This window comes from Ranitomeya imitator, chromosome 1, assembly GCF_032444005.1.
Source record: "Ranitomeya imitator isolate aRanImi1 chromosome 1, aRanImi1.pri, whole genome shotgun sequence".
NCBI lineage: Eukaryota > Metazoa > Chordata > Amphibia > Anura > Dendrobatidae > Ranitomeya > Ranitomeya imitator.
This window is the reverse complement of record NC_091282.1, coordinates 395,966,976-395,988,468: the sequence shown is the minus strand read 5'-3', so window position 1 is coordinate 395,988,468 and position 21,493 is coordinate 395,966,976. Positions and strand designations below refer to the sequence as shown.

Here is a 21,493-nt window from a genome sequence, read left to right as displayed (position 1 = left end):
CTGTCTGTCCCTTGCCGTCTGGTTCCTGCACTGACTGCTGGCCGCAAAGTGAAAGTGAAAGCACAGCACAGCGGTGAGTCACACAGCGGTGACTCACCGCTGTGGCTGTGCTCTGCTTTCACTTTATGGCCAGCAGTCAAGGCAGGAACCAGACGGCAAGGGACAGACAGCTGAATGTAAGTATGTACTGTTTGTTTTTTTACGCTGGTAACCAGGGTAAACATCGGGTTACTAAGCGCGGCCCTGCGCTTAGTTACCCGATGTTTACCCTGGTTACCAGTGAAGACATCGCTGAATCGGTGTCACACACGCCGATTCAGCGATGTCTGCGGGGAGTCCAGCGACGAAATAAAGTTCTGGACTTTCTTCCCCGACCAGCGACAGCACAGCAGGGGCCTGATCGCTGCTGCCTGTCACACTGGACGATATCGCTAGCGAGGACGCTGCAACGTCACGGATCGCTAGCGATATCGTCTAGTGTGACAGTACCTTTAGCATTGCCAAAGCATATGGTAAAAATACAGGGGTGGGGGAGGGAGGCATATAGAGGTCCAGGATATATCAGACTCCTTTGGATAGGGGACACATCACTATCCTGAATAGTTGGTGCAGCTGTGTCTGTGACTGGTCACCAGCGGACACTGTGCAGCCTCCTATCAGGCACCAGAGCGTACGTGAACAGCAGATGATGGACGCCCTCACAGAGGCCCTTGCAGGAAGCTTCGCTGTTTCTTCCCACCTCAATAGTACTTCAGCTCCTCATCCAAGATTAGCGCAGTATAAAGGCAAATACAGCTCTCTGGAGCAGAGCGAGCGCAGGAGGAAACTGCTGGAACTACAGAAACTAAAGCGCTTGGACTATATCAACCATGCTCGCCGGCTCGCATCTGGGGATTGGACAGACCAAGATGAAGAGAAGGATGAGGATGAGAAACAAACAGATGTAGATGAAGACGCAGAGGACATGGATGTGGAGCCTTGCAAAAAGTTACCCAGACATTATGCTAACCAGATTATGCTTTCTGAGTGGCTAATAGAAATTCCTCCAGATCTGGCTGATCTTTGGGTTCTTGTAGTCTGCCCTACTGGAAAGCGTTCTTTAGTTGTGGCTTCACGGGGTTCTACTGCAGCTAAAGGTACCGTCACACATAGCGACGCTGCAGCGATACCGACAACGATCCGGATCGCTGCAGCGTCGCTGTTTGGTCGCTGGAGAGCTGTCACACAGACAGCTCTCCAGCGACCAACGATCCCGAGGTCCCCGGTAACCAGGGTAAACATCGGGTAACTAAGCGCAGGGCCGCGCTTAGTAACCCGATGTTTACCCTGGTTACCATCCTAAAAAGTAAAAAAAACAAACGCTACATACTTACCTACAGCCGTCTGTCCTCGGCGCTCTGCTTCTCTGGTCTGGCTGTGAGCGCCGGGCAGCCAGAAAGCAGAGCGGTGACGTCACCGCTCTGCATTCCGGCTGACCGACGCTCACAGCCAGAGCAGGAGGAGTGCAGAGCACAGCGCTGGAGGACAGACGGCTGTAGGTAAGTATGTAGTGTTTGTTTTTTTACTTTTAGGATGGTAACCAGGGTAAACATGGGGTTACTAAGCGCGGCCCTGCGCTTAGTTACCCGATGTTTACCCTGGTTACCAGCGAAGACATCGCTGAATCGGTGTCACACACGCCGATTCAGCGATGTCTACGGGGAGTCCAGCGACGAAATAAAGTTCTGGACTTTCTTCCCCGACCAGCGATCTCCCAGCAGGGGCCTGATCGCTGCTGCCTGTCACACTGGACGATATCGCTAGCGAGGACGCTGCAACGTCACGGATCGCTAGCGATATCGTCTAGTGTGACAGTACCTTTACACTAAAAGTGGGTACTGCGTGAACAGGTTTCCATCATTACTACCAGGTGGAAATCGGCATAACAGTGCTACTGGTAAAGACCACACTATTCTAGACTGCATATATAACGAGGGGTCTCGCACATATTACGTGTTAGATGTCATGTGTTGGAGGGGACACCCGGTGTACGACTGCCAGACTGACTTTCGCTTTTACTGGCTCCAATCAAAGCTGCAGGAAGAAGATGGCTTGTGTAATATTTCCAAGATCAACCCTTTCAAGTTCGTTGGTCTGCCGAATTTCCGCTGTTCGTTGGATTCCATTCAGAGTGTCTTCACACAGTCCTATCCCTACAAGGTGGACGGCCTGTTATTCTACCACATGCACACACACTATACTCCAGGTAGTACTCCGCTGGTTGGGTGGCTCCGTCCATACATGGTACCTGAAATTCTAGGATTTCCTGCCCCACCAGGACCCCTTACAGAAACGCCAGCATATGCACAAGAGCAAATGCGACAGATTCTTGAACACAAGAAGGTTGGGAAAGGAGCAGCGGAGGGTGGACGTTATGAACTGGAACATCTGTCAACAATCCCTCCATCCTAAGAAAAGACTGCTGGCACACGCTCTCCTGGATGGTGCGCACATTCATTGCTGCTCTTCATATAACACTACCTGTGCTTTGACCTTAATATTGTTCTGGACCTGATATGGAGTTAATGTTATTTATAAACCTGCAGAATACAAATAAAAATAATCTAATAAAAATAAATTTTCATATTTCTCATTACTATGTATGAATTCCTCTAGCTTGTATGGGTATGGTGAGATTGCGGGCCCAGTCCATGTGTTGCCAGTAGGTACGGTTTTTTTTTTCTCATTCCCTTTTGTTCTTTCCTTCCCCTCTTTTTTCTTTATTCAGCATCTCTTTTCCTTCCACAGCTAGGAGTCCTTTTCATATAATTGTTTTCCTTCTGCTGTGTTTCCTTATTTATCCTCTACTTATCCTCTACGGTGTTTCCTTTTCTTAATTGATTCTACAACAAGGTCAGTTCATTTGTTTACACTTCCCCGGTATATTAAACCCCTTTAGGGTACCATCACACTAAGCGACGCTGCAGCGATACCGACAACGATCCGGATCGCTGCAGCGTCGCTGTTTGGTCGCTGGAGAGCTGTCACACAGACAGCTCTCTAGCGACCAACGATCCCGAGGTCCCCGGTAACCAGGGTAAACATCGAGTTACTAAGCGCAGGGCCGTGCTTAGTAACCCGATGTTTACCCTGGTTACCAGCGTAAACGTTAAAAAAACAAACACTACATACTTACCTTCCGCTGTCTGTCCTCCGGCGCTCTGCTTTCCTCTGCACTGTCAGCGCCGGTCAGCCGGAAAGCAGAGCGGTGACGTCACCGCTCTGCTTTCTGGCTGGCCGGCGCTGACACAGGATGCAGGAGGAGTGCAGAGAAGCACAGCGCCGGGGACAGACAGCTGAAGGTAAGTATGTAGTGTTTGTTTTTTTAATGTTTACGCTGGTAACCAGGGTAAACATCGAGTTACTAAGCGTGGCCCTGCGCTTAGTAACCCGATGTTTACCCTGGTTACCAGTGAAGACATCGCTGAATCCGCGTCACACACGCCGATTCAGCGATGTCAGCGGGAGATCCAGCGACGAAAGAAAGTTTCAAACGATCTGCTACGACGTACAATTCTCAGCGGGGTCCCTGATCGCAGTAGCGTGTCAGACACAGCGAGATCGTAACGATATCGCTGGAACGTCACGGATCGTGCCATCCTAGCGATCAAAGTGCCACTGTGTGACGGTACCCTTACCCCCAAGGGTGGTTTGCACGTTAATGACCGGGCCAATTTTTACAATTCTGACCACTGTCCCTTTATGAGGTTATAACGCTTCAACCGATCCTGATGATTCTGACATTGTTTTCTCGCGACATATTGTACTTCATGATAATGGTAACATTTATTTGATATTACCTGCGTATATTTGTGAAAAAAACTGAAATTTGGCGAAAATTTCGCAATTTTCCAACTTTGAATTTTTATGCAATTAAATCACAGGGATACAGTACAGACCAAAAGTTTGGACACCCCTTCTCATTTAACGATTTTTTTGTATTTTCATGACTATGAAAATTGTAAATTCACACTGAAGGCATCAAAACTATGAATTAACACATGTGGAATTATATACTTAACAAAAAAAGTGTGAAACAATTGAAAATATGTCTTATATTCTAGGTTCTTCAAAGTAGTCACCTTTTGCTTTGATGACAGCTTTGCACACTCTTGGCATTCTCTTGATGAGCTTCAAGAGGAAGTCACCAGAAATGGTCTTCCAACAATCTTGAAGGAATTCCCAGAGATGCTTAGCACTTGTTGGATAAACTTATCCTCAGAAGCAGAGGTGACTCTTGGTCTTGCTTTCCTCATGTGAGCCAGTTTCTTTGTAGCGATTGATGGTTTTTGCCACTGCACTTGGGGACACATTCAAATGTTTCCCAATTTTTCGGACTGACTGACCTTCATTTCTTAAAGTAATGATGGCCACTCGTTTTTCTTTACTTAGAATTTGTATTATGGCAAGAAAAAAGCAGCTAACACTATTCAGTAGGACTATCAGCTGTGTATCCACCAGACTTCTGCACAACACGACTGATGGTCCCAACCCCAATTATAAGGCAAGAAATCATACTTATTAAACCTGACAGGGCACACCTGTGAAGTGAAAACCATTCCCGGTGACTACCTCTTGAGGCTCACCAAGAGAATGCCAAGAGTGCAAAGAAGTCATCAAAGCAAAAGGTGGCTACTTTGAAGAACCTAGAATATAAGACATAATTTCAGTTGTTTCACACTTTTTTATAATTCCACATGTGTTCATTCATAGTTTTGATGCCTTCAGTGTGAATGTACAATTTTCATAGTTTTGAAAATACAGAAAAATCTTTAAATGAAGGTGTGACCAAACTTTTGCTCTGTACTGTATGTGTATAAACCGCATAGGTGGCAGTGGGATGCCAGTGGCATGAAGTGATAGAGCTGTGCTGTCCAGATGTATTAACTTACATTGGTGACAGCAGGGCAGTCGTCACTATGGTGTAAAGTAAGAAACACATTGGTGGCAGTGGAAAAGAAAAACTACTTACACACGGAGTAGCTGTGGTCCTGCGTGCACCAACGCGGCATCCACCGCTAGTTGGATGCACTGGGAAAGACCAGGGCAATTGAAATAAGAAAGGGGCGGGACTTCACATTGTGCGTACCGGAAGTACGCAACCAGAAGTGATGTATGCATCCACCGCTGGGAACAGCTTGCGTTCCACCAGGTATATGCATGGGGAATTTGAATATATTATCTTCTCTCATTTGCAGAGTCGCCTTTACTGATCGTCAGTCTGAGTCATACAAAAAAGATGATCAGTGAGAGACGAAGGTCCTTGCAGGACCGAAATGTCTCTTGTTTATTGCAGTCTGTCCAACAAATTTACATTTCCTTTGGATTCTCTTGTTAAGTTCTGTATATATATTCACTGGCCTGGGAAACTACTTGCGCACCACTTGCACAGCTGTGCTATGTTTCACACCGCATGTGTAAGGGAACAGTCCGGAGGGGACAGTATACCAAGGAGGGGGAGTGTGATGAGAGTACAGTATAAATACTGGGCCCTATAGGGGGGACACAGTATGAGAGGACAGTGTGAAGAGGGGGCCGGTATGGAAAGGAGAGGTCAATGTAAAGAGCATGTACCATAAGAGGGACAGTGTGGGGGTCATATTTTGTGCAGACAATATACACTGTGTTCAATATATATAAACCCAGACTCATGTTGCAAAGTGTCCAGGAACCATGTCCTGGCGCCTATATGTATTACTCCAAACAAAAGTTTACCCAATAAGGAGAAGAACAGGAGCATTCAGAATTACCATAGAAATATACAGAAGTTTATTGAAACACACTTCAAACGCTATGTACATATATGTATGTGTGTTTTAAGTGTGTTTCAATAAACTTTTGTATATTTTTTATGGTAATTCTGAATATACACTGTGTGCAGTATTAGGCAAGTTGTATTTTGGAGGATTATTTTTATTATTGATCAACAACTATGTTCTCAATCAACCCAAAAGACACAAATATCAAAGCTTATTATTTTTGTAAGTTGGAGAGGTTTTTTTTTAGATTTGGCTATCTTAGGAGGATATCTGTTTGTGCAGGTAACTATTACTGTGCAGAATTATTAGGCAACTTAATAAAAACCAAATATATTCCCATCTCCCTTGTTTATTTTCACCAGGTAAACCAATATACTGCACAAAATGTAGAAATAAACATTTCTGACATGCAAAAACAAAACCCCCCAAAATGAGTGACCAATATAGCCACCTTTCTTTATGATGACACTCAGCAGCTTCCATCCATAGATTCTGTCAGTTGCTTGATCTGTTTACGATCAACATTGCGTGCAGCAGCCACCACAGCCTCCCAGACACTGTTCCGAGAGGTGTACTGTAGATCTCACATTTTATGAGGAACCACAGGTTCTCTATGGGGTTCAGATCAGGTGAACAAGGGGGCCATGTCATTATTTTTTCTTCTTTGAGACCTTTACTGGCCAGCCACGCTGTGGAGTAGTTGGAGGCATGTGATGGAGTATTGTCCTGCATGAAAATCATGTTGTTCTTGAACGATACCTACTTCTTGCTGTACCACTGCTTGAAGAAGTTGTCTTCCAGAAACTGACAGTAGGTATGGGAGTTGAGCTTCACTCCATCCTCAACCCGAAAAGGTCCCACAAGTTCATCTTTGATGATACCAGCCCATACCTGTACCCCACCTCCACCTTGCTGGCATCTGAGTCGGAGTGGAGCTCTCTGCCCTTTACTGATCCAGCCTCTGGCCCATCCATCTGGCCCATCAAGAGTCACTCTCATTTCATCAGTCCATAAAACCTTTGAAAAGTCAGTCTTAAGACATTTCTTGGCCCAGTCTTGACATTTTATCTTATGTTTCTTGTTCAAAAGTGGTTGTTTTTCAGCCTTGCTTACATTGGCCACATCCCTGAGTATCGCACACCTTGTGTTTTTTCTTACTGCAGTAACGTTGCCGCTCTGAAATATGGCAAAAATGGTGGCAAATGGCATCTTCACGCTTGATTTTCCTCAATTCATGCGCAGTTATTTTGCGCCTTTTTTGCCCAACACACTTCTTGCAACCCTGTTGGCTATTTTCCACGAAACGCTTGATTGTTCGGTGATCACGCTTCAAAAGTTTGGCAATTTCAAGACTGCTGCATCCCTCTGCAAGACATCTCACAATTTTGGACTTTTCAGAACCCGTCAAATCTCTCTTCTGACCCATTTTGCCAAAGGAAAGGAAGTTTCCTAACAATTAAGCACACCTTATATAGGGTTTTGATGTCATTAGACAACACCCCTCCTCATTACAGAGATGCACATCACCTGATTTACTTAGTTTGTAGTTGGCTCTCAAGCCTGAACAGCTTGGAGTAAGACAACATGTATAAAAAGTATCATGTGATCAAAATACAACTTGCCTAATAATTATGCACACAGTGTAGTGAGGGGCAATTTTTTTATTCAGGAGCATTATAACACTTCTATTTTTAAGGGCATCATATGGAGATTTTCTGCAAAAGAGCGGAGAAGATGGAAGTCTGCAGATACGAGCTGTGGATGAGAAAACTCTTCATGGGGTCTGGACAAGAAGAAGAAAAGAAGAATGACTCCAGAGACGACGTCATCTATAAGGTACCTGGATATAAATGTTATTTGTGATACTAATTCTCATGTTTTTATTTATTTTAGGAGCATTAAAGGGGATGTCCAGGTTTGTGATGAGTCTGCAGTCATTCTTTGTGACTGCAGACTTCTGAGTTCTCACAGTGCACACTGCACGCTGTCAGGATTCTCTTGTGCTGGCGATTTACATACATGCGGTCACATGCTGACTAGACATGTGTGGCCTCAGTCAATGAAAATGAACTGAGCAAGGCCGGGCACGTCTAGTCAGAATGTGGTCAGAAGTATACAAATCACATGGTTGTGCTGACATCACTGTCCACCGGCAATGGAGAATCCTTAAAGTATGCAGTGCATTAGTTGTGAAAATTCAGAAGCTGCGATGCCAGGATTCAGCTCTGCAGGTTCCAGCAGTCGTCACATGGACAATTCACTCATATGTGACTTTCATACTTCTGGTCCTGTGACATTGAGCTTCTCTTACTGCTTCTCTCAGTTTTACACTGAACATTGAGAGCATTAGGGAGAGCGGCTCGTCGGTACATGACTAAGCGTGCAAATCGCATATGTCCTTGGTGGGGGCGGGGGGCGCCAAACTGAATTCTTGCCCCGTGTGCCAGAAAACCTAGATACACCTCTGTGCCCGCCCAACATTGGGGTCATCAGGAGATGGGTCAATAACCGAAACACCACGATGACAGATGTTCAGTTGAAACATGATGGGGGGATATGTTAACCGAAAAAAAGTTTTTACTACGCACCAAATTCATGGATAGTAACCGTCATTTTAATTAATTTGGTACCAAAAACTGCAATTAATAACAAGACAAAAGAACAGCGACTTAAAAATGGCTAATGATGAATTTGGGCCTTTGTGTCTACAATGTGTAGCTTGGTGCTGCTCAATTATAACAGTGTTTTTGATTTTACACAACTATATTGTGTGATAGCATTCTGAAATGTCCTGTGTCTGATTCCGCTTATGGTTTGATAAATGAAGTCTAACTTTACAATATTGTGTCTTATGTTATCTAGATGGTTTAGGCTAAAATCCAAAGTTCATGTTTGGGGCAATGGAAATCAATTTTCTTAGGATATAAAAAAAAATTGTATCCTGCCTTGGTTAATGTTATGGAAAACCAGGTAAAAAAATCAATAGGATGAAGGCACCAAAGGCCAGTTTCACACAAAGCACCATTCAGGCCAAGACTGGCCCTCGCCATTGTGATTCGTTATGTGAAACAAGACTTACCTGAGAGGGGAGATGTTATGATCTATAAGGGGATATCACCAGGTCCTAAGGGTACCGTCACACTATAACATTTCGATCGCTACGACGGTACGATTCGTGACGTTCCAGCGATATCGTTACGATATCGCTGTGTCTGACACGCAGCAGCGATCAGGGATCCTGCTGAGAATCGTACGTCGTAGCAGATCGTATGGAACTTTCTTTCATCGCTGGATCTCCCGCTGTCATCGCTAGATCGGTGTGTGTGACACCGATCTAGCGATCTAGCGATGCGATCCAGCGATGCGTTCGCTTGTAACCAGGGTAAACATCGGGTAACTAAGCGCAGGACCGCGCTTAGTTACCCGATGTTTACCCTGGTTACAAGCGTTAAACTAAAAAAAAAACAAACAGCACATACTTACATTCTGGTGTCCGTCAGGTCCCTTGCCGTCTGCTTCCCGCACTGTGACTGCCGGCCGTAAAGTGAAAGCAGAGCACAGCGGCTGTGCTTTCACTTTCACTTTACGGCCGGCAGTCACTGAGTGCGGGAAGCAGACGGCAAGGGACCTGACGGACACCAGAATGTAAGTATGTGCTGTTTTTTTTTTTTTTAGTTTAACGCTTGTAACCAGGGTAAACATCGGGTAACTAAGCGCGGTCCTGCGCTTAGTTACCCGATGTTTACCCTGGTTACCCAGGGACCTCGGCATCGTTGGTCGCTGGAGAGCTGTCTGTGTGACAGCTCCCCAGCGACTACACTACGATTTACCTACGATCACGGCCAGGTCATATCGCTGGTCGTGATCGTAGGTAAATCGTATAGTGTGACGGTACCCTAAGAGTTAATTAAAATCTCATCAGATGTAAGTAACATTTGTTTACTGGTTAAACTGGAATTCAATAGGAGAATTGAACTAGAGGCTTTTCTCATTGAAGTCCTTTTATTTCCTGCAAGACAATGCCTTTTGAGCACGTGACCTCAGGCAGACCTTACAAGACCATCAGAGCATTGTATTCGGATTCCATATACAGAGCTCCTAAATGGTGGCAGAGCATAATTACCCTACAAATTACACCATTATGGAAATTGCACCACTATGGGAATTTATCTACAGGTGTAGCAATGATTTTTGACTCTATTGGGGGTTTCCACAAACAAGCAGCAGTGGATGTTAGGGAGAGAACTGCAAATCTTTAATTGTATTCCTTAGTGCCCCGTACATTGTGCTCAGCTTTTGCTTCTGGAGACATGCACCCAGTAAATTAGGCGGGCTCTCATTACTACAGAAATGGCAAACACATGGATTCTATATGTGATTTAGGCACACAGGGGCTTAGAATGGGGGCATGCAGAATTTGCTGGATTTCTTTTGGCGGGGCGAGGAGCCATAGCATTTCTCCAGAAACTTTCTACTACCAGTAACGTGGAAGCCCCTCTTATTAACATTGACAGATGACGAACCTGAGTGGGGACTTTTTTTTTTTTGGATTGAGTTCGAACCAGGTGACCCTTAAAGCTATATTACCACCATTTCTAATTTCTCCAGTACGCTTTTCTTGCACTCTTGCACTTTGTGCATGATTAAGTGTGGATATATCAAATCAAACTAGATGGGCATTTCCTGAAGGAAATACATGGTGCTTGAACAGCGCTGCGAGCTTTACAGCAGCACTTGCTTATCACACACAGGACAGGGGGCACTTACTTATCACACACGACTGGGCACTTACTTATCACACACAGGAAGGGGGGGGCACTTACTTATCACACACAGGAAGGGGGGGCACTTATCACACACAGGACGGGGGGCACTTACTTATCACACACAGGACAGGGGCACTTACTTATCACACACGACCGGGCACTTACTTATCACACACGACAGGGGGCACTAACTTATCACACACAGGAAGGGGGGGCACTTACTTATCACACACAGGAAGGGGAGGCACTTACTTATCACACACAGGATGGGGGGGCACTTACTTATCACACACAGGATGGGGGGGCACTTACTTATCACACACAGGACGGGGGGGCACTTACTTATCACACACAGGACGGGGGGCACTTACTTTTCACACATAGGACCGGGGGGCACTTATCTTACTTATATACAGACATCCCCCTATATACAGACACCGTACATTTGCCTAGCTGCCATCCTTTGTAAGGTCAGTGCACCTGTGCTGTGGCTTTAATCCATGTCAGTTGGGGGTCATGGAAAGGTCGCCATTAATTCCTATGGGAATTTTTTTTAACCCCTTCATGACCTTGGGATTTTCCATTTTTCCGTGTTCGTTTTTCGCTCCCCTCCTTCCCAGAGCCATAACTTTTTTATTTTTCCGTCATTTTACCATGTCGTGTACTAGAAAACGGGAAAAAAATTCCAAGTGCTGTGAAATTGCAAAAAAAGTGCAATCTCACACTTGTTTTTTGCTTGGCTTTTTTGCTAGGTTCACTAGATGCTAAAACTGACCTGCCATTATGATTCTCCAGGTCAGTACGAGTTCATAGACATCTAACATCACTAGGTTATTTTTTATCTAAGTGGTGAAAAAAAATTCCAAACTTTGCTAAAAAAATAAAATTGCGCCATTTTCTGATACTCGTAGCGTCTCTATTTTTCGTGATCTGGGGTCGGGTGAGGGCTTAATTTTTGCGCACCAGGCTGGCGTTTTTAATGATAGCATTTTGGTGCAGATACGTTCTTTTGATCGCCCGTTATTGCATTTTAATTCAATGTCGCGGCTACCCAATAATATGTAATTCTGGCGTTTCAAATTTTTTTCTCGCTATTCCGTTTAGCGATCAGGTTAATGCTTTTTTTTATTGATAGATCGGGCGATTCTGAATGCGGCGATACCAAATATGTGTAGGTTCGATTTTTTTTTTATTGATTTATTTTGAATGGGGCGAAAGGGGGGTGATTTAAAGTTTTATATTTTTTTTATTTTTTTCAAATTTTTTTTAACTTTTTTTTTTTTACTTCTGCCATGCTTCAATAGCCTCCATGGGAGGCTAGAAGCAGGCACAACGCGATCGCCTCTGCTACATAGTAGCGATCTGATGTTCGCTGCTATGTATCACAAATGCAGGTGTGCTGTGAGCGCCGACCACAGGGTGGCGCTCACAGCTACCGGCGATCAGTAACCATAGAGGTCTCAAGGACCTCTATGGTTACTATTAAGATGCATCGCCGACCTCCGATCATGTGACGGGGGTCGGCGATGCGATCATTTCCGGCCGCCCGGCCGGAAGCGATGGTTAAATGCTGCTGTCTGCGTTTGACAGCAGCATTTAACTAGTTAATAGGCGCGGGCAGATCACGATTCTGCCCGCGCCTATTACGGGCACATGTCAGCTGTTCAAAACAGCTGACATGTCCCGACTTTGATGCGGAATCACCGCCGGAGCCCGCATCAAAGCGGGGCTTCTGACCTCGGACGTACTATCCCGTCCGAGGTCAGAAAGGGGTTAAAATGCAATTTAAAAAAAACAACTACAAATCGGATCGACTCCTAAAATACATAGCACACCTGTCCCCACCAAGGGCTTCGAAACGCTGCCTGAACGGGGTCTCTACACCGAGCGGTTCGGGCCGCATTAATTGCGGAAAACGCGGAGAAGAAGAATAAAATATAAGAAATCGGATTACAATATGTTGCTTGAACCTAAAGTTTTCAAGCACCAAAATCATTACCACATACATTTTTTTTTTTTTAAAGTATTTACAAAGTTTATTAAAATAATTTTAGTTGGGGGCGTGTCTAACAGCCGGAGAAGAAGGACGCATGGTGGAGAGCTCCTCCAGTAAAAAGGAGATAAAAGGTCTTCCCCTAGACCTTAATCCATCACAGACCACCCGAAATTCCCTAGCAACGAGCCTGGATTAAGAGAGACCCCCAGCTGTGCCCCGGAGAAGTTACACCGGATCCGCAGGCACAGAGAGGCTCTGCAGCACAGCGCATCGAGCATAGGCCGGCACAGAGAAGACTCTCCAGGCTCAGCTAACGGCTCAGGGAGGCCCGGCGGGCGACGTGTGACGAGGTGAGCGGCGGCAGCAAGCAGTTTGCGGACCCCCGCCGAGCTAAGGGGGTAGTGAAGGGGAGACCCTCCCGCCCCTGTATTCCCCGCGGCACCCGCAGAGAGAACACCGCGAGCGTGCACACCCGGATCCCCTGCAGGCAGGCGGCGCGTGGTGAGGAGAGCGGCGGCAGCAAAAAGTCTGCGGACCCCCCGCCAAGCTAAGGGGGTAGTGAAGGAGAGACCCTCCCGCCCCTGCATTCCCCGCGACACCCACAGAGAGAGCATCGCAGGTGTGCTTACCCGGAACCCCTGCAGGCAGGCGGCGCGTGGTGAGGAGAGCGGCGGCAGTAAAAAGTCTGCAGACCCCCCGCCGAGCCACGGGAGTGTTGAGGGAGAGGCAGTCCCATCCTTTGATCCCCTGAAGCACCATCAGTGAGATTGCTGCGAGTGCGCCTTTGCTCCGTCAGTGCCGACTGTTTTCCCGCCACTGGGAGGGTAGACGCCATCTTGGGGACGGAGCACCTCATAGAGAAGCACCATATCAGGGCAAGCACACCTACGATACTCGGCACTGCTGCATCTTACCCTACATACCATCCTTGCTGCAGAAGCGGAGCAGTCACTCTACCATAGCCCCTTACTGGGCTGTCATTGTGCCTTAGCTACATTACATCAGAAAACAGAACCTCAGCACTCTACCTAACAAGCTTATAATTTACAAACTTAGACCTCTGGTGACACCTAGTGCTGGAACTGTTTATCACATCTAGAGGTTCCTTTTTCTGGCTCAGGACATTGTATATGCCCCACTAACTTAAAGATTATAATTAAATGCACCTCGGAGGGGGCTTGCTAATGGGGGGCTCTGCCTGATGCGGTGATCGCTGCACCCCCATGTTCCCCTGAACTCTACCACGGGCGATTAATAGCAGCAGACATATATGGGTAAAACTAAGAAGACTTCTGGGCAACCCATAAGCTTACACAAGGAGCCTGCTATTGAGGACATGGAACGGTTCTTAAACCAGCCACTCCAAACAAGGAACACCAGATCAGCAATGTCGCAAACACCGCATAAAAATAGTTCCTCCTCAAAAGAGCCACAGACCTCACATATCTCCCCTAAAAAATCAATAGACAACAGTGGCGGAGATGAAGACATGCCGGAGGACATGAATATAGCTGAATTGAGTAAATATATTAAAGCTCTTCCAACCAAAACGGACCTGGAAAGTTTTGCGTATAGGCTTGAGAACTCGTACAAAAAGGAGATACATAATCTGCAGACAGAATTCACATCGCGTATAGAAGATGTGGAAAAGACCCAGGAGAATATCTCACAGGAACTTCAGGCACACAGAGAAATCTTAATGGACCACACCATGAAACTGGAGGAAATGTCATCTGGTCTTGAGGACCTGGAAAATCGCAATAGGCGTAACAATATCCGTATACGTGGCCTACCAGAATCTGTCAGTCCTCAGGATCTAGACCGTACAGTTCAGAGAATATTTCTGGACATTCTCGGCGACCACGAGGACAACACCATCGAGTTCGATAGGATTCATAGATCCCTTGGTCCTAAACCCACGTCTGAGTCGCGCCCCAGAGACGTCATCTGCAGGGTACATTACTTCAGAGTTAAGGAGGCCATCATGATGGCCTCTAGGAAAAAGGGATCCCTCCAGTTTGAAGGTCAACCAATCCTGCTCCTATCAGATTTATCCAGGCGCACTCTATTTTTGCGCAAAGCTCTGAAGCCCTTGCTGGAGGTTCTCAAGGAAAGAGACATCCCCTACAGGTGGGGGTTCCCATTCCAACTATCAGCATCCAAAGGTGGCAAAAGCGCATATTTCCGCCGGATTGGGGATCTGGCTAATTTCCTGGGCACGTTTGAACTTCCATTAATAAATCTTCCGGATTGGCCTCTGGCTCCGACACTCCCAGATGCTCCTCCAAAGTGGCTCAAGGTTCCCCGTTCCAAGAATCGTCATACCTCCATGAAGTTTTTTTTCTCTTTTCTTGTTTCAGTTTCTTCTTAGTTACAAGTAGTTTTTATTCATTGCTGCAATGCATCTAGATACTCTACTGCAGTTGAGTAGTCTCATGAACACTTATTGTTAAACGGATGAGTCTCCTGGTGGGGCGGCTTGTCTTACCATGGGCTCGCCTTGGAGGTTTGATTCTATTCTTTAAGCACCTGGGCGCGTGGTGTCCTGCCTGTCATCGGTGAATTTGTCCTTTTTCCCTCCCCCCTAAATTCCCACCCCTTCCCTCCCTTCCCCCCCCCCTTTTTTTTTTTTTGTATTCGCTGATGGCATGTGGGACATCTCGCCGGTGCAGAGACTATTACTATGTTTAACCAAACGTTACGTGTTTACAAGTTCTCGTTTATGGGACCTACCAGGTTCGGGGGGGGCTGGGGGGGTCAGTGTTTCCCTTGGCTTCCCTTACTCACCTAAGGTACACGGGTGAAGGGAGAAGAGGAGACCTCTCCTCCATTCTTTTGCCCTAACTATACAGATGTAAAGTATGACCCGGTGTGTCAATCCCAACGCACCTTCTTCTATGTTTTCCATGTTCTATTATCTCTTCTCTACCCTGCCTTTTTCCCTTCCTTCCTATTGTTTCCTCCCTACTTCCCATGGCTGTCGCGTGTTCTGGCGGATGGGGCGCATGGTATTACGGAATGGCATAAAGGTATTTGATAATGGATGAAATTAAATTTTGCTCCTTCAACGTTAAGGGGCTAAACATACCGGAAAAAAGAAGACGGGTCCTATTTGATAGTCACAAACAGAGGGTATCTGTGTTACTGCTCCAAGAGACACATTTCAAAACTGGTGTGGTACCACACTGTATCATGAAAAATTACCCTAAATGGTATCACTGCCCAAACCCATTTTCAAAGTCAAAAGGTGTCTCAATAGCCTTCCACAAGTCATTTGTGCCTGAGATCTTAGATTCACAAATTGACAAAAATGGCAGATATATCTTCCTACTCATCACATGGGCAGCTCATAAACTTGTAATCGCTAACGTTTATTTTCCAAACCAAGGGCAACAGAAGTTTGGAGCCGAATGCAAAAGACGCCTCGAGGAGTTTGCTGGTTCCTCTCCTGTGATACTTGGGGGCGACTTTAATATTCCTATGAACCCTGCGGTGGATGTCTCTTCGGGTAAGTCTTCATATCCTGCATCTTCTATTAAAAAAATAAGATCCCAGCTGCGCAGCATGAGACTGGTAGATGTCTGGAGGGTTCTTAATCCAACAACCAAGGACTATAGTTTCTTCTCAAAAATACATAACACCTACATTAGAATAGATTACTTTTTCGTTTCTCATAGGTTGCTTGACATGCAGGTAAAGGCGGACGTGGGGTCGATATTGTGGTCGGATCACGCTCCTATTTACTTAACAATCTCACTTCATTCTGCCTCGAGACCAGGTTTCTCTTGGCGCTTGAATGAAAACCTGTTACAGGATCCCATATGTAAATCCAAGATTGATCAAACAATCACAGATTTCCTGTCTGACCATGAGGAAGACACCACGTCCCCCACTGTAAAATGGGAGGAGTTGAAAAGTGTAATAAGAGGCGTCCTCATTTCTCATGGCGCTAGGCTAAAAAAAGAAAGAGCGGCGGAAATACTTAGCTTAACAGAACAAATACACCAATTAGAAAACAAACATAAACGAGACCTTGAGGCCAGCACATTTGCTAGGCTCTCCTCGGCCAGACAAAAACTGCTATCTATAATAGACCAAAAATCCAAATGCCTCAGAGAAAGACTTAAGAGCCGCTTCTACCAGCTCGGTAATAAAAGTGGTAGACTCTTGGCCAGAGCTCTCAATCAACGCAATCCCAATACTTACATCCCTTTTATTAAAAACAAAGAGGGGAAGAAAGTTTTTAATACCAGAGATATTCTTTCCAACTTCAGCGAATACTACAAATCTCTATATAACATAACGGGACACTATAAAGAGGCTCCATTACATTTTCTCCGTAATAAAATCAAATCATATCTACAGGAACATAAACTACCCACTCTGCCTGAAGGTGATCTACTTGATCTTGAAAAGGAATTCTCAGTGGAGGAGGTGTCTGAAACCATCAGCGCCCTGAAACAGGGCAAGAGCCCGGGCCCTGATGGATACTCAGCAGGCTTTTACAAGTCATTCAACTCACTGCTTAGTCCAATATTCCTGAAGGCTTGTAATTATGTCTCTCTTGGGGGCTCGTTCCCTACACAGGCACTCATCGCTCACATAACAGTTCTCCCTAAGCCGGGCAAGGATCCTTCTACATGCGACAATTACCGTCCGATTTCCTTAATAAACCTAGACATTAAAATATATGCAAAAATGTTAGCCAATAGAATATGTCCCCTTTTACCGAAACTAATAAACCAGGACCAGGTAGGCTTCATTCCAGGGCGAGAGGCGAGAGACAACACAATCCGAACCATCTCTCTAATTGACAGAGCGGGCAGAGAGGGGGACCCCCTGTGTATCATGTCAATTGACGCTGAAAAGGCTTTTGACTGGGTCCATTGGGAATTTATTTCTCAGACTCTAGAGGAAATTGGCCTAAAAGAGAACATGCTGCGTAGGATCTCCGCCCTATATTCTTCCCCTAGTGCTCAGGTCAAGGTAACTGGCACATTATCGGAAATGTTCCCGGTCAGGAATGGTACAAGGCAGGGGTGCCCTCTCTCTCCCCTCTTATATATTTTAACAATGGAGCATTTAGCTCTGGCCTTGAGAAACAACCCATCAATCACTGGTATAAAACTTCGTTCCGAAGAACATAAGCTAGCGCTTTTTGCAGATGACATCCTGTTATATATTACGGCCCCCTCTACGAGTCTACCAAACATCATTTCGGAGCTACATAAATTCGGATTTCTAAGCAACTTCAAAATAAATTCCCATAAATCCGAAATCCTAAACATTTCACTCCAACTCCCTTTGGTAGATCATCTTAGGAAGACCTTCCCATTTAAATGGTGCTTTGATTCCCTTACTTATTTAGGTATTAAAATTACAAGCAAAACATCTAAGCTGTTCGAAACCAACCTAGCACCAACCCTACAGAAAACAAACTCAGATTTAGAGAAATGGCACAGGCTCCAATTGTCCTGGCTGGGTAGGATCAATGCAGCTAAGATGGACCTCCTGCCTCGCCTCTTATATTTTTTTCAAACAATCCCCCTATACCTACCGGCTTCTTTCTTTTCCCGCCTCAAACAAATGATTACTCGTTTTATTTGGTCTCATAACCGGGCACGTATTTCATATACAACATTAAGTAGATCTAAACTGACGGGTGGATTGGGTCTCCCGGATCTCGCAATTTATAGTTACGCATCAATGGGAACTTGTATTCTAGACCTTTATCACAGTAAAAACTACAAAAAATGGGTAAACCTAGAAAACGATCTTAACAGATGCGACTCCCGAGTTGTTCTTTGGACAGGAGGCAGGGGGCTAGGATCAGGCACTTACATACCCTTCCTCACACGAAACATACTGCTTCTTATTAAAAACCGAAACAAAGACCTTCAGATCACAACTCTCCCGGGCCCCTTAATTCCAATTTATGACAATTCTGCTTTTCCAGTAAATTTTATAATTCACCGCACACTCTAATTAGATTCTATACAATGGATTCATGCAGATAAAAGTGTGGATTTATTTATATATTTGGGAGCATAACAGAATAAAGCAGCTCATGCGATCTGACACAACGTTTCGGCTCCACCGGAGCCTTTTTCACGTGATCGCTTATTCCAGTGTGAAAGGAACATACGGAGGAGGGAAAGAGATCCCAATGGTGACACTTACACTAATGAAGATGCAATGGCCTATGTGTGGCTGCTGGCCAGATGAGGGTATTCTGTCTGAGACGCTGTGCTGAGCGGCGCTCCCGCGGTACAGATGCCCCTCCATGGTGCACGCGGTGTTCCCCACGACTCCTGACACCTGCTGGAGATGTCTAAAGGAGACTGGCTCTTACATGCATATCTGGTGGGACTGCCCCCCCATAAAGGATTTGTGGTTGGCTGTCTTTGAACTTCATAACAAGCTGTCTATCATACAGATCCAACCTTCACCAAGTATAGCATTGTTGTCTCTATGCGATTTGTCAATATCTAGGTTCAAGAAGGGTATCCTTAGACACTTTCTTACTGCAGTCAGAAATCTAATTCCTCGGTTTTGGAAACAAGAAAAATTTCCTTCCCGTACAGAATTTGTGGCAGAACTTAATAACATCTATAGAATGGAGCAGTTGATAAACCAGTCACCAGGTAACGCAGAAAAAACCTACAACATATGGGCCCCCTGGATCGCTTTTAGGGAAACTCCTGAACTAGACCTCTGGGTTTCCAGAACCCAACACATTGTATAGCTTGTTCTCGTGTACATCCAGGCCGTTTCTTGACGTGTGTTCTGTCCACTGGGGTACGGAGGCAGCCACACTCCTTCCCCGAATTTCCCCCACCCTCTTCCATCCCTCCCTTCTTCTTCTTGCCCTTCTTCCTTTCCCCTTTTCTGACTTTCTATGTTTGTCTTCCCCATATCCAGTTTGATTATATATATATAGTATTTTAAATTAATACAAAAGAACATATCAATGGTTACCAACTATCCCGGATGTTTTCTATTATTATTATCTCATATTCTCGGGACAGCCAATAGCATTATTAACCAGACAGTTAAAGTATAAGATTTAATTGATGCAACAATGCTCCTCTTGTTCGACTTGTAATTACCGCCTACCATTGCACAGATTTACCAGTTTGTAATGTTTACCTTTAATCTTTATTGCTGTGACCAATAAAATGATTTATACAAAAATAATTTTAGTTTTTTCTGTTTTCAGATCACACTTCAAATAAAAAGATAAAAAGTGGCCAGTGTATATAGTGAGAAGTAATATATACACACAATGTAACAGTTACAATACATTTATTGCACAGATGTTACTCTTTTGTTTTTGTGAAATCAAAGGGCTTCCACCACTGTGCAAACTGTAAAACCTTCTTCCTCTGATCGTCAAAGTTCTCTCGCACGGCTTTTCTCCAGACTCTGGGCTCCAGATCCAGCATGCCACCGATGATTTCCTTGCCAAAATAATGTGGGAACTTGTTATGGTCTTCAATAATGTGAGCAAAACCTCCTTGTACAACATCCGAACATCCTTTGTAGACAGGTCTATTAGCTTCTTATTCATAGACCATTCCTCGTCAGATTCCAGAATTGCTTTCTTGAAATAAATGGGTGCCATATCTCCCACCTCCTTCGGCAGGGGAATACATTCATAGACCAGATGAAAGCGTTTTTTTAAGTTTATGTTTGTTTCCAGAAAGACACAGTCCAGTCCGTTATCGGCAAATAGCCTGACTAATGTTTTACGGAACATCTGAATTTCATTCCATATGTCTTCATCCAGAAGCGTCGCTGCAGTGTAGTGTTGTAAAGGAACGATCAGACAATGTCCCTCCGTGAGGGAAAGGTGGTTGGGAAGACACAAATACCTTCACTCCTATAGCAATGATCAGGTGCTTTGGCAGCTCAGCATTATCGAAGCAAAACGGACATTTTTCTATTCTGGCAGCCAGTCTCCGATGCTCGGCCATGGCTTGCCGCCTCTCTCTTTCCTCTTCCTCATTTGCTCGTTCTTTCTTTGCAGCTTTTGAGACAAACATATCGTCCAGGGTGTAGTAATCCTGGTCAGTCTTCTCTCTGAGCTTGGCTGCCATTCTCAGGTATAGCTTGTTCTGGTCTTCGGCTGTTCCCATCTTTTCTCTCTTGACCAGATCTTGAAGGCTCTGATGGTCGTCATCATGGAAGTAACGCACCCTCTCCTTGTCCACGTGTGTCTCAACCAGTTGTCTTTTTCGCCTTCCTCCCCGCGGCTCTGCAGGACCTGCCATGGAGTTCACTGGCCACACTCTACCAGATAGGTCGGTTTTCACCAGCAGAACTTCTTGCTCTTCTCCAGCTTCGGATTTCTGGGATTTTTCTCTCCTTTCTTTCTCGTAGTCTTCCAGTCGTTTTCGCTGTTGCTGACGAGCTTCTTCCAGTTGAGCTTTGAGTTTTGCAGCCATCTCCGTGTTCCCCATTATTTCTGCCTTTACAATCTTAGCACCGAGCTTGTTCATCTCTTCCTCACTGCGTATTTGGACAGGTTGTGGTTTTGCTTCGGGTTGTGAGGATGTTGGTGGGCTTTCTCCTGTCTGCTCCTCCCACGAGTCACAGTCACACTTCACTGGCTGAATCTGTGAAGCTGCCAGGCCCAGACAAGAAAGAAAGAAAAAAAGACTCGGCTCACTCACTCCTTTCATTCACAGCAGCTCTTTGTATCGGTTCATTCACGAACGACACATCACTAGTGCGCCGCCCTTCTGGCCGCTCTCCTTGTCGCCTGTTGCGGACTGCTTATCGCCCTCAGCCTTGGGCAGCGCTCTCTCTGGTGCACGCTGCCTGCCCCTCTTCAGTCACACATTACCTACCATCCTGGGTTCTCTGCGTTGGCCATGGGCGTCCATTGGGTTCTGGTTGCTTCTATCACTTAAGTATATAACCTGGTGCAC

The 21,493-nt window shown here is 45.4% G+C and overlaps 1 protein-coding gene and 1 pseudogene across 1 annotated transcript; one reads left to right on the top strand and one right to left on the bottom strand.

Annotated features, from left to right (window-relative positions):
- Positions 1-616: 616 nt before the first annotated feature.
- LOC138657826 (snurportin-1-like) lies at positions 617-2,546 on the top strand. The gene is made up of 2 exons (XM_069745469.1): positions 617-1,141; positions 1,855-2,546. Exons 1-2 carry the CDS (start codon positions 686-688, stop codon positions 2,449-2,451), a joined length of 1,053 nt encoding a protein of 350 aa, XP_069601570.1. The 5' UTR covers positions 617-685; the 3' UTR covers positions 2,452-2,546.
- A 17,249-nt stretch (positions 2,547-19,795) lies between these two features.
- On the bottom strand, positions 19,796-21,244 carry LOC138669928 (CWF19-like protein 2 pseudogene; annotated as a pseudogene).
- Positions 21,245-21,493: the final 249 nt, after the last annotated feature.

Excerpts from the sequence above, each read along its gene's own strand:
- LOC138657826 (XM_069745469.1), top strand. The coding sequence starts at position 686 with ATGATGGACGCCCTCACAGAGGCCCTTGCAGGAAGCTTCGCTGTTTCT. Across the intron at positions 1,142-1,854 it reads CTACTGCAGCTAAAGGTACC|TACCTTTACACTAAAAGTGG; the intron begins GTCACACATAGC and ends CTAGTGTGACAG.